This window comes from Narcine bancroftii, chromosome 11 (genome assembly GCF_036971445.1).
Source record: "Narcine bancroftii isolate sNarBan1 chromosome 11, sNarBan1.hap1, whole genome shotgun sequence".
Classification (NCBI taxonomy): Eukaryota; Metazoa; Chordata; class Chondrichthyes; order Torpediniformes; family Narcinidae; genus Narcine; species Narcine bancroftii.
Genome location: NC_091479.1, coordinates 81,346,990 through 81,360,804, shown reverse-complemented (window position 1 = coordinate 81,360,804; position 13,815 = coordinate 81,346,990). Strand labels below are relative to the sequence as shown.

Genomic DNA, 13,815 nt, shown 5'->3' with positions numbered 1-13,815 from the left:
TTGAGGGAGATGTGTACAAAAGGTTGCTAAAACACCTGTATGAAGTGAGAAGGCAAAACATTTGGTCTGAGTGGTGGGGAGATGACTTTGATCCACAAGGGCTGGAACAGAGCAGTGCACCAACAGGAGGTGGGAAAATGAGTGAAGAGACCCCACTGACTAAGAGTTGGGACAACCAAAACATTCTCGCTTCACTCGGGAGAAGTGAAGATTGCAGTCACATTTGGTATAGCAACATAAGGGTGGTCCTTCATCACAGCCTTCTTTGTCAAAGTGCTTTAAGGAAAACAATGTAATACTAATCTTAGCTGCGTTGAGATAATGTCCTATTTACACAAATATCGTGAAGTGTCATTCTATAATGTAACCTACCTCCACCATTTTTTCCACAGAGATAAGGGAATCTCCAGACATTTCCAAGTCCAATAGCATACCCCACACAGGAAAGAAGAAAGTCAAATTTTCCTTTCCAGCTTCCTCTATCATGTAGGGGTTCATTTTCTGCAGCCCAACTGTCCAGAGTCTCAGCTGTTTCCTCCGACTGGGGATGCTTTGAACCTGGGAGAAAGCTGATCTCCAGTGAACCTTGTTCCATCTTCCTCTTCACCAGAAACTTTCATTCACTTTACATGGATTTCAGGCTTAAAGACTCCCGGCATTAATAGCTGTCAGTTTGTGACTGCAATCAAATGCTTTTCCTTAAGGTTTCACTTGTCACTGTAAGTTTGAAAAAAAGTTATTATTAGTGCAAATTATATTTTGTTAACCTCACCAAAGCCTTCAACACCGTGAGCAGGAAAGGGCTTTGGCAAATACTAGAGCACCTCGGATGCCCCCCAAAGTTCCTCAACATGGTTATCCAACTGCTCGAAAACCAACAAGGTCGGGTCAGATACAGCAATGAGCTCTCTGAACCCTTCTCCATTAACAATGGCGTGAAGCAAGGCTGCGTTCTCGCACCAACCCTCTTTTCAATCTTCTTCAGCATGATGCTGAAACAAGCCATGAAAGACCTCAACAATGAAGACGCTGTTTACATCTGGTACCGCACGGATGGCAGTCTCTTCAATCTGAGGTGCCTGCAAGCTCACACCAAGACACAAGAGCAACTTGTCCGTGAATTACTCTTTGCAGACGATGCCACTTTAGTTGCCCATTCAGAGCCAGCTTTTCAGCGCTTGACGTCCTGTTTTGCGGAAACTGCCAAAATGTTTGGCCTGGGAGTCAGCCTGAAGAAAACTGAGGTCCTCCATCAGCCAGCCCCCCCACATCTCCATCGGGCACACAAAACTCAAAACAGTCAACCAGTTTACCTATCTCGGCTGCACCATTTCATCGGATGCAAGGATCGACAACGAGATAGACAACAGACTCGCCAAGGCAAATAGCGCCTTTGGAAGACTACACAAAAGAGTCCTGAAAAACAACCAACTGAAAAACCTCACAAAGATTAGTCTATACAGAGCCGTTGTCATACCCACACTCCTGTTCGGCTCCGAATCATGGGTCCTCTACCGGCATCACCTACGGCTCCTAGAACGCTTCCACCAGCGTTGTCTCCGCTCCATCCTCAACATTCATTGGAGTGACTTCATCCCTAACATCGAAGTACTCGAGATGGCAGAGGCCGACTGCATCGAATCCACGCTGCTGAAGATCCAACTGCGCTGGGTAGGTCACGTCTCCAGAATGAAGGACCATCGCCTTCCCAAGATCGTGTTATATGGCGAGCTCTCCACTGGCCACCGTGACAGAGGTGCACCAAAGAAGAGGTACAAGGACTGCCTAAAGAAATCTCTTGGTGCCTGCCACATTGACCACCGCCAGTGGGCTGATCTCGCCTCAAACCGTGCATCTTGGCGCCTCACAGTCGGCGGGCAGCAACCTCCTTTGAAGAAGACCGCAGAGCCCACCTCACTGACAAAAGACAAAGGAGGAAAAACCCAACACCCAACCCACCAATTTTCCCCTGCAACCGCTGCAACCATGTCTGCCTGTCCCGCATCGGACTTGTCAGCCACAAACGAGCCTGCAGCTGACGTGGACATTAACCCTCCATAAATTTTCGTCTGCGAAGCCAAGCCAAAGAACATTGGTGGAGGGACATGAACATATATTTTCGCAAATAGGCCCAGGTATTTATTTTTAACATCTCAGCCCCACATGAGGGTGGGTGAATTATAATCCTACCAGACTGTAACTAACATTTGGCTTCAAATGAAATGTCAAAAAAAATAAATAACTGGGCTGCAGTAAAATTGATTTCAAACCCAATGTAACACATCAGACAACTCATCCTCACAGGGACTTGTAAACTGCCAATATTGTGGCAGGTTTTTGTTTAACTTGACAACTGTAGGAGTAATAGAGACAGTACTGTTGTTATAAAGGGGCTAGATTGGCATCAGAAACAAAAACAATTGTTAACCCATGAAGTTGTTGAGACAAGTAGTGCGAAAAAACTCAGTTTACATCTACAGGTCATGGGCCTAACATCTTCAGTTGGGACTTCACTGAATCATCGATGTAACTCCTCTCAACCTGTTTACAGGAAAAAAAACCCTGCCATAAAAACAACTTTACCACCCTGTCCAATCCAAGCTTTTAATTGTCTTCCTTTGCGATCAGGTATGTACACCATTAATTTCTTCATATTCCTAAACCAGCTTACCTCTTCTCCTGTCATAACAATCCAATACTATCAGTTTTCTGAATTAAAAAAAGCAGAAACAAATATAATTGATCTTACAATGAATAACATAAACAATCCAAGAAAGCAAAAATTGTATTTTTGAAACCAAAACAGAAAATGTTGGAACCGCAAATCAGGCAGTATCTGTGCGAAATAGGGTTAACATTTTAGGTCTAAGACCCTTGAAAGACCTGCTGAGCTTTTCCAACATTTTCCATTTTTTATTTCAGATTTACAGCATCTGCAGTTTTAGGATTTTCATTTCTTATTTTTGAAGCTGGTTTCCATAACCATATTATTTAATACGCATTCCTACAGTATCCTGAGGACACAAGAAATAGGACCAGGAGTAGGCCATCTGGCATGTCGAGCTTGCACTGCCATCCAACAAGGTCATGTCTAATCTATCCGTAGTCTCAGTTCCACATATCATCTGTTCACCATTCCTTTAATATCTCTATTCTTTAGGTATCCATCTGTGCTTTAAATACATTCCATGAGGCAGCCTCAACTGCTTCCTTGAGCAGAGAATTCCACAGATTCACTACTCTGGAAAAAAATAGATACTCCTCTCTCTATCTTCTTTCTTTTGCTTCTTTCTTTTAGTGTAAGGGGCGTCGAACAACATTAACAGCAATTCTTTGGAGGATTAATGGAAATTTTGTGTAATATTACATGTTCAGTTTTATATATGATAAAAGAATCTTAACATACTCTTTTCTTTCCAAAATGGATGACTTCACATTTACTGATGTTGTAATCCACCTGTCAGATCATTACCCATGCATATAATCACTCTGCAGACTCTATGTTCTCAGAACATTTTGCTTTTCTGCTTAATTTAGTATCATCAGGCAAACTTATATTTTTTTTGCTATGGTTCTGTGCTAGTTTGTGGCACTTGACCTAAGGATCGTAGGCAAGTAGAAATGTTTGTGCTGTATTCAAGACACTAGTCTGCATTCTTTTTTCAAGTGAAAATTTCAGCTGTTTCTGGTAGAAAGCATCTTGTATAAAAAATAAATGCTACATGAAATTATCTCTCTCTCTCATCATAAAAAGGGGTGATATCACAGATATATATTAATTACATTTCTGAGAGGCAAAGGTATCCAGGTGTCCTGGTGCATGATTCATGAAAGACAAGCTGCCACAGCAAGTAATTGAGGAAACTGACAGAATGTTATTGTTTATTGCTGTGAGAATTGAAAATAATAGCAGGGAGGTTATGCTTCATTTTCTTCTGAGGCAGTCCTATGGGATTGATTCCACTCTGTATTTCTATGTTCTGAAGTGGCCGATAATGCCAGTAGGGGAACCACAAACTCTTCTACAGATGGAGTAGGAGGGTACCTGAGAGGATTCGCAGCTTGCAAGATGATCCACTCCTTCCACAGCTTACACAGGGTTTTGTGTACTCCCAGTACATGGCCTCGACATTCTCAGAGCCATACCAAGATTCAAGATTTGTTAATTCTCATATAATAAAAACAGTAGAATATTACACAGAATTTACTTTTATCTGCCTTAAGGCAGAAAGATTCACCATTGGCAATAATTGTCTGAAATGCTTCTTAGTCAGAGAAAGAGAAGCAAAAGAGAGGCCCCTCCCCAGTGTCATTGTGTCCATGGATTCACCTCCAGTGTGGCCACAGCCACGCAGACTCCAGTGCAAACCATCAGTAGCCCGAGCTCCACTTGCAAGCATCTGACATGATCAGGGAGCCTTCAGCACCCTCAGCACCCTCTCACATCCTGGTTTCAATACCTGGTACCCCTTCAGCCGGTCTTGAGCAAGTCTCCAGCAGCCCACCACCTGGTGTAAATCCCTCGACCATAGTCACCAGCAGCCTGTGTATTCTTCAGCCTCAGAACCCCTCACTGACGAGGTTACCATCCTATGGGTCATCTACCCTGCTTTTCCTTCTCAAATAGGTTTATTCTTCCCATTTTCTGGTGCCCTGCACCAGTCCTGTGCTTCGCTGGAGTCTGCAACCCTTGTGGCTGCTGCCAATCATAGGCGCTGCCATCTTGGGAGCAGACCCTTCCTTGGCAGAATTTTTAAGTAAAGCCACCATCGGCACTATAAATAGGCCATTAAAAGCTGGTGACAGTTGAACTGGGCAGTTGGACCCTGCAAGAGCGCTGTGTCTCCACTCTTGCTCTCCACTGGTCCACACCAATGCTGCCATTGCAGCAACTCTGGGAGTGTTAGGATTTTTTTGATGTTCCAATGGAATGAGATATTAATGAGGCAATTTCTCAGATATTGTGCTAATAATTAACTGCTTTTTTAAGGAAAGAGTATTAATGCATTGATTGCCATTCAGAGAAATTTTACTGGACCAATACGTGGAATAAGCAAGTTGCCTTGTGAGGACTGAGTGGCCAGTCTAAGCTTGTATCTAATAGCGCTGAGGCAAGTTAGATGTGACTTGATTGAAGCATGTGAAATCCTGAGAGGTCTTGTTAGAGTGGATAGAATGTTTCCTCTTGTGTGAGAATCTGGAACTAGGGGTCTTCGTTTAAAAATACATTGTCACCCCTTTAAGATAGAGATGAGCGAATTTTTCTCACTCAGATGTTTGAGAATCTTTCAAACATTCTTTCAGAAATCAGAGTCTCTGGATAATCTTACTTCAGAGTTTTGTCAAACAAAAGGGTTTAAAGTTTACTAGGGGTTACTGAGATGGTGCAGTTGAAGTCACAAGCAGATCAGGCATGACCTCGTTAAATGGCAGAGTGGACAAATGTTCCTGATCTTTTTTTTTGCATGTAATTCTCCCTCTGCTGAGCATATTCATTAGAGGATTTCTCCAGAGATAGGTTTTCCATTAAAAGCAGAAGTCTGGGACTGTCATAGAGCCTCATCTCTCCTCTGGCAACTGACAGCCTTTTTCAAAGATAATTGAGGAATTGTTTCCACACAATCCACCCCAGTCAAGATTATTTTTGGGTGTTTGCTACAAAGGAACAATTAGAGTCACATTGTGAACTGGTTCCATATCAATGGTTTTTTAAGTACTCTGCTGTGCCAATATCTTCCTGTGTACTCAGCTATTCATGCACCATTACATAATTTGCAAATAAATGTCACCAATTATTTTAGCCATTGTTTTATTTTGATAACATATTAACCTCTATTTTTCAAAAGTGATGCAAGAATGTGATAAACATCCTATATATTCCTTGGAATCTCTTTTAATTGTTAAACGTGGAAGAGCTCGCCAATACACAGTACGAGTAAGATTGTAAATTTAATTTCATTAAAATTTCAAACTGCTTAACAAAACAATCTCCTATCTACCAAGCTGAGAACATGAGCAAATATCCAGGTTGTAAATGTGCTAATTCTTATCTTCACCATTTTATGATCAACTTTAAAACTATCGCAAGCAGTTAAGATCAAATGTGTATCAGTAACAAAGTTAACATCAGTTTAAGAAATAATTTCTGGTCACAGTGTCAGTTAGAAATTTAATAAAATGACTGTCATCTCCTACAAGGTTGGAGTTTAAACCTTTCTAACACTAATTTTCTTCCAGACTTAACCTGTTTTAATTGTGACCCAGAAGATGTAAGGCAATATCAAAAAGCTTTACAGTATATCTAAACTGATTATTCCTGAGCTGAGAATGATCAATGCTGACACCATATCTTCTATTACCAGTGTGACAACAGATTTGAGCTCAAAATCTGACCCTATGTCGCTGCCTACTGCAAAAAGTAAAACTGTTTACATACTATTCCCACAGATGCTGCAGAAGATTTTCTATTTCTCAAAACTAAACAAACTTTAACAAATAAAATCTTACCTTTTTTTATTTATAATTGCAATAACTTTGTATTCATGAAAGATCACCATACTACACGGTAATCAACTGTGAGTACAGAAATGTCACGCCTTTCACCCTTCTCTTCCGAATCTACTTTCTCCCAACCCATTTCATTCTATTTTAAGATGCATTTAATGAGCTTTGATTTGCTTGTCGATTCAGATTATTACCCAGTCTTGTTAGGATTCTGCATGATTAGAGAATCAATACCTGATATTTTCATGACTTTAGAGAGCTTGTGTTTGAACCACAATCAATCTTCTTTCTCATCTGAAGTGAAGTGCCAGAGTAATAACTCCCATGATTTGATGAGAATGGCCAGGAGTTCAGAAAGCTAATTAAACCTAAATTTACAGAGATTCCAGCTCAGAATCTCCAGCATTCCTAAAGGGAAAATAAATATCTCTATGGACATCTGAAGGCAAAACCTGTGACACCAAAAAAAAGATGCTGGGGAGAGAGCAGCAGGCTCAGAATTTGGCTGACATTCATAGCATGCAAAAGTTCTTTTGCCTTGTCAAGTCTAAATACAGCTAAAATACTAAGGACCCACCCCACTGAGTAGCAACCTAGAATTAGTCAGAGTCCACCAGAAGGAATACTTCTGTCCTTGATCTATGTGCCGTTCACTTTCTTCCATGGCAAACTGTTCAGCCCATCCTTGGCACCACACTTGATTGACAAGATGCCCACACAGATCTTCTAAAGCTCAGCAGTGAAGAACTTCAGTCACAAATTCACAATCAATTGCCCAGGTAAGAAAACAAAATACTGGGAGCTTCAAAGATGCGTTGGTCATCTTCAAGAAAGCAGATGTATGAATGTAATAATTACAGAGGGTCTCCCTGCTGTTTGCCACACGGAAACTCACCATCAGGGGCCTCCTCATCACCTCCTCCCAGTGGTCAAAGATCTGCTCCCCAAATCACAGTGTGGAATCCATCCATTTTGAGGCATGTTGGACCTGCAGAGACTAGCACCAACTGCTGAGCATCCACTTTCACAAAAGTCTTTGATGCAATCATTTGGGAGGGATTATGAAGCACCCTCATGAACCCTTCAACATTCCAGTTCATTTTCTTTAATCTGTGATCCTAATCTAAAGATCTACTACAAAGTTAGTTTCAATATAGATCAGTATTAAACAAGGCTATATCATTGCACCAACATGATTTATATTCTTTATCACCACAATGTTTTAACTCACCTCCAGTAAGTTTCGTACTAGAGTGAAAATGATTTATAGAATTAATGGGAAACAGTCTATCCTACACTGAATATAACCTTAACCAAGGTTACACAATCTCTGTAATTGAGTTATAGTATGCAGAGAATGCAAACATTTGCATCTACATTGAGCTCAATGCCATCGATGACTTATTCACTGAAACATAAGAAAGGATGAGCCTTACACTCAACATCCGCAAGACAAAGTTCTTGTACCCTGTCCCCACTTTACAATACCTTCAAACATTGCATGTCTCTTGACAAGATCCTGTAAAATATGCACCATTTCTCATAACATCAAGACCATGCTTAGTCCCCTATTCTATTCCCTCTACACAATTGCATAGCAAGTTTGGCTCAAAGCAATCCATAAATTCATTGATGCTGCCGCCATTGTTGTCTGAGTAACAGGTAAAGACAAGTCAGAATGTAGATCGAGGATCAGGAAGTGTGGTGCCAGAACATCTTTGCTCTTCGATCAGTAAGATCAAAGAGCTTATTGTGGAATTTTGGAAGGGAACACCATTGGGCACCACAGCTGTCTTCATTGGTAGGATAGGGGTGGAGTGGGTCAGCATCTTCAAATCATCTTGGTCATCCCCAAATTGGAGGATGTCTTCTGGGACAAGAATCAGAATTTATTGTCATGAACATGTCTCGAAATTTGTTGTTTGCAGCAGCGTTACAGGTACAAAAATTGTGATAATTATATTTTTAAACTAATTAAATTCATGCAAAAGAAGAAAAAAGGTAAGAGTTATATGTGGATTGCGGAGGGTCACATGACCTCTATCTGAAACTTATTCAGAAGTCGCATCACCTGCCACCCATTGGACCCCGGCCACCCATTAGTGCACACCTTACCGCTGGCTCATCTAAATGAGTGTCTTCATTGGCCAAACGCCCATCTCAGAACAGTATAAAACATCGATATACACATCTCTTTCTCTCTGCCTCTTGGTCCAAGCCCCAGACTTTGCTCCACGTCAGGTTGCTACTGCGTATATCGCTGGATGAGTCATGGGTAAGGTGTGCACTACACTGAGTTGAGCCATAGAACTGCAATAGATCAGTGTTGCACACCCATTGGTACAGGTAATCGGGAGTGTTTGAAACTCCGTCTGTGAAGTGTGTACATGTGCGTGAGACCGTGGTAGGGTAAGCAGCTACCAGTATCAGAATCCCTTGTGCTTGATGTGTCTGCTTGCACCATTATAGTTTTTGTCTTGTACCACATAGAAGATAGGCGGCCATTGGTATCGGAGTCCAACCTGGGTCTGATGCGAATGTCTATAAACTTATCTAGTAATAGAGTAACTAAGTATCGGTTGACATCTTCCCCAGTTTGTCTCCCATGTGTTCAATAAAGTTACCTTTGATCATTGGGTGTTAATGTCTTCAGACTCCTATACCTCCTACCTTATGGTAGCAGTGAGAAGAGCGCATGGCCTGGGTGGTGAGGGTCCTTGATGCTTTCTTGAGACTAATAGAGTGAACACTAGTGCCCATGATGGCACTGGCTGAGTTCACAACTCTCTGTAGCCTCTTCCTGTCCTGTGCATTGGTACCTCCATATCAAACAGTGTTGCAACCTGTCAGAATGCTCTCCACGGTACACCAAAAAGTGATACTAAACTCAAGTTCTGCTGGGAAACCTCCTGAATGGTTCTACAATCTGGACTGGCTTTAGTAGGCATCTCAAGGCACAGGAAAGATACCACCAATGCTGTCTCCACAAAATCTTCTAATCTGCAGGAAATAAAAGTGAACCGACATTGACATGCTCTTTGACCAAATCTCCAGTGTTTAGCTTATATACTCAGCTGGAGGAACTCAATGGATAAAACAGAATCAACATGAGAAAGATAATGATCAATGCTTTTTTTTAAAAAATGGAGACTGGAAATATGTAGGATAAGCCGTGTCGAGATGACAGGGGCCCCACATGCCATTGGAAAACCAGGTGAAGATAAAACATGACAGAGGCAGAGGAAGTAGATTGGCATATGCTGGATGACCAGGTTCCACTGGATACATTCACCACATGATTTAAACTCGGGTAACACGAGTAGCTAATTTCTAGTTTATAGAAAAGCAGCCATTAATACAGAGCAGTCAGCAGTTAATTTGGGAGGTGAAGTCAGAGACCTCATCTCCCAGTGTTTGGGGCTAACATGTGTTGGCTTTCATCTGGTAAGTGATCCTTCTGGCCTTCTACTGTCTTTGCTTGTGGGTCCTATGTCGGCAGATGACACATCCTCCTCCACAAGCCACTGAGTGGATTGGTAAAGCTCTATGGACATCTCATCGAATTACCTGTCTGAACCCTTGTTTTGCTCCTCCTGAACCACATGCTACATAAATACTGATTCTGTCTTCGTAGCAGGACATAGATAGACCCTCATCAGTGCAGCTGCAGGTTGCTCCACAATCCAATGTTGCTGATGCAATTTTCCATCACACTGCATTGTGATTACTGTATAATTGGATGTCATTTTTATTTACATGCCCAACCAGATGAGTGGAATACTGCCCTTGGCTACAGCAAAAACATCAAGTGAAGACCAAATTGCACAACGAAAAGAGCTGGAACACACAGCTGGCAGCACAGAGGACCTAACATAGAGCAGAAGGGCACAAAGTACACACAACTCAGGAAAGAATGTGGGGCATGCAACATACATCAAGGAGCATATCCTTACAATGAATAGATCAATGAACCACAAATAACCTGACAACTAACAATGTTACTGGGGCTTCAACCGAGCCTTACTCTTGTCTATTTTTATTAAGAAAAAATATTAATTTCTCTTTGCATTACATTCGACAACTGCATATATTTTGTGATATTTTTTCCATCCCAATTTTTTTGTTAACAATTAAAATAATGAGCTAGTTATTGATACAATAAAGACTCTGGTAAAAGTTGCTTGAGGAAACTTGCCTCACCATTCCAAAAAGTCCAAGGACTTAGCAAAATTTTATGAAGTTTCCACACTGTGCCAGAAAGTCTTAGCAACAAGTTCTGACTCTCCTATTTAGTCCTTTAATTAAAATAATTGAATTGTTTGAGTTCTTACTACTAATTTATAATGGTGTGCTATCAGATTGCTGGAAAACTAGAGATGTATGATCCAGTAATCAATGGAGGGTCAGAGATGGAGAGACCACCTCAGAGGATGTTTTCTGAACATAACACACAAATGGCATCGTGAAAAAAGCCCGTCAGCACCTCTTTTCTTCAGGAGTTTGAGGTTTGGTATGACATCACAAACCCTGGCAAGTTTCTATAGATGTGTGGTGAAACGAGTGCTGATCGACTGCATTACTGTCTGGTATTGGGACACTAATACTCCTGAGCATATAGCAAATTGTAGAGAACACAGCCCAGGACATCACAGGTAAAAAAAAAACCTCTCTACCATCGAGAACATCTATAGGGAACATTGCTGTCGGAGCAGCAATCATCAAGGATCCACATCACCCAGCACATGCTCTGTTCCCACTGGTACCATCAGGGAAGAGATATACAGTATATGTGCCACAAGATTTGCACTATGAGGTTCAGGAACAGCTGCTACCCCTCCACCATCAGAATCTTCAACAACAAACTCAATAAGGGACTATTTAAAGACTTACTTCTGCACTTTGTTGATTTTTTTTCTCTCTTTATTACAGTCAGTTTTTTTTTAACATTTCTTTTATTTGTTTACATGTGTATGTCATGTATGTATGTCATTTTTTGGTGGTAATTCTGCTTCATCTGCAGGATAAAGAATCTCAGGGTTGAATGTGATGACATACATGTACTCTGACATTAAATCTGAAATAATTTTTGGCACAAAAGGTGTACCGATCATGAATAAGTGATTTAGAAATTATGGGTAATAAAAATGGTATACAAAATTATAGAATTGGTCATGAAATTCCTTCAAAGTGATCGAGGGGGTTTAGAGGGTAACTGGATCCTTCCAAATCCCATAATTAGTATCTCAAATTTATCCCAGTGCTGCAGGTTAACTATTAAAAGTTTTGTTAAAACAGGGTCCATTTAACTTTGGAATATTTTGAGATGTATGTAATACAATTGTAGAAGTGACAGAAATCAATTCAGAATCACCTGCTTTTGAATGAGTGCTTGGTTAGCAATGACAGGAGCATGCTACCCTCTGGTGGATTATAAAATGTCACACCAATATTTCAGGAACTAATTTGTAATCCAGGACACTGTGTGACTGATGGGTGACATCAACAATAGGTTTTGTATTTTCCTTCAAATACAAAACCAATTAATATTTTTGCTGGCAAAAATTAATTATTATCGATGAGTAATTACTGTTTGCCTTGTATTCAACCAGGCAGCAGCAACAAGTTGATTATTCACATTGGGAAGAGCTACATCACATTATGACTCATTTATGTTACTAATACATTTATTTTCAACCAGATTTGATATTCTCACAATCCAAAGAGTGGCAATCAAATATTTTGACTCATGAAATGCCAGTGCCCACACTTAAGAAAAATGAATGGTGTTTCCTTTTATGATTGAAGTGAATACACGTGGACACTAGATGGCAAGAAGGTATTAGTTTTAATACTCCAGTCATATAAGACTATAAGACATAGAAGCAGAAATAGGCTACTCGGCTCATCGAGTCTGCCCCACCATTTAATCATGAGCTGATCTATTTTCCCACTCAGCCCCATTACCCAGCCTTCTCCCATAACCTTTGATGCCCTGGTTAATCAAGAATCTATCAATCTCTGCCTGAAGTGCACCCAATGACAGCCTCCACAACCACCTGTGGCAACAAATTCCAAGAGATTTACCACCCTCTGGATAAAAAAAATTCCTTAGTTACATGTGTACGCCCTCCAATATAGTTCACTGGCTGTAAGAATTTAAGTTGCGTGTGGGGTTAAATGCATCCACCTGGCACTACCCTGCTTGGGGCCATCATTATACATGGAAACCTACTCCCCTTCTTTCTCGTTCTAATCTACCTGCTGATGCAGGACGACAGATCTTCAACCTAATCTGTTGATTGTGGGATTACTAAACTCTGTTAAAGATTGCTGCTTCGCTGTTTAGCATACATGTGCTTCTTTGTTGCAGTTTTTTCTGTAAATATTACATATATTTATATATTAATACATATATTAATATATATATTTATATATATTACATATATATATTACATATCTTTTTTGTAGTCTTCCAAAGGCGCTATTTGCCTTGGCGAGTCTGTTGTCTATCTCATTGTCGATCCTTGCATCTGATGAAATGGTGCAGCCGAGATAGGTAAACTGGTTGACCGTTTTGAGTTTTGTGTGCCCGATGGAGATGTGGGGGGGCTGGTAGTCATGGTGGGGAGCTGGCTGATGGAGGACCTCAGTTTTCTTCAGGCTGACTTCCAGGCCAAACATTTTGGCAGTTTCTGCAAAGCAGGACGTCAAGCGCTGAAGAGCTGGCTCTGAATGGGCAACTAAAGCGGCATCATCTGCAAAGAGTAGTTCACGGACAAGTTTCTCTTGTGTCTTGGTGTGAGCTTGCAGGCGCCTCAGATTGAAGAGACTGCCATCCGTGCGGTACCGGATGTAAACAGCGTCTTCATTGTTGGGGTCTTTCATGGCTTGGTTCAGCATCATGCTGAAGAAGATTGAAAAGAGGGTTGGTGCGAGAACACAGCCTTGCTTCACGCCATTGTTAATGGAGAAGGGTTCAGAGAGCTCATTGCTGTATCTGACCCGACCGAGTCTGGAAAAACAACCAACTGAAAAACCTCACAAAGATAAGCGTATACAGAGCCGTTGTCATACCCACACTCCTGTTCGGCTCCGAATCATGGGTCCTCTACCGGCACCACCTACGGCTCCTAGAACGCTTCCACCAGCGTTGTCTCCGCTCCATCCTCAACATCCATTGGAGCGCTCACACCCCTAACGTCGAGGTACTCGAGATGGCAGAGGTCGACAGCATCGAGTCCACGCTGCTGAAGATCCAGCTGCGCTGGATGGGTCACGTCTCCAGAATGGAGGACCATCGCCTTCCCAAGA

At 41.4% G+C, this 13,815-nt stretch overlaps 1 protein-coding gene across 1 annotated transcript in view; it reads right to left on the bottom strand.

Moving 5' to 3' along the window:
* Nucleotides 1–701, bottom strand: part of LOC138746021 (sodium- and chloride-dependent GABA transporter 1-like) — a 29,620-nt gene extending 28,919 nt beyond the window's left edge. Inside the window, exon 1 of the mRNA XM_069903704.1 lies at nt 373–701. Coding sequence (XP_069759805.1) covers nt 373–595 — 223 coding nt within the window. The 5' untranslated portion in view covers nt 596–701. The remainder of the gene's footprint in view (nt 1–372) is intronic.
* Nucleotides 702–13,815: the final 13,114 nt, after the last annotated feature.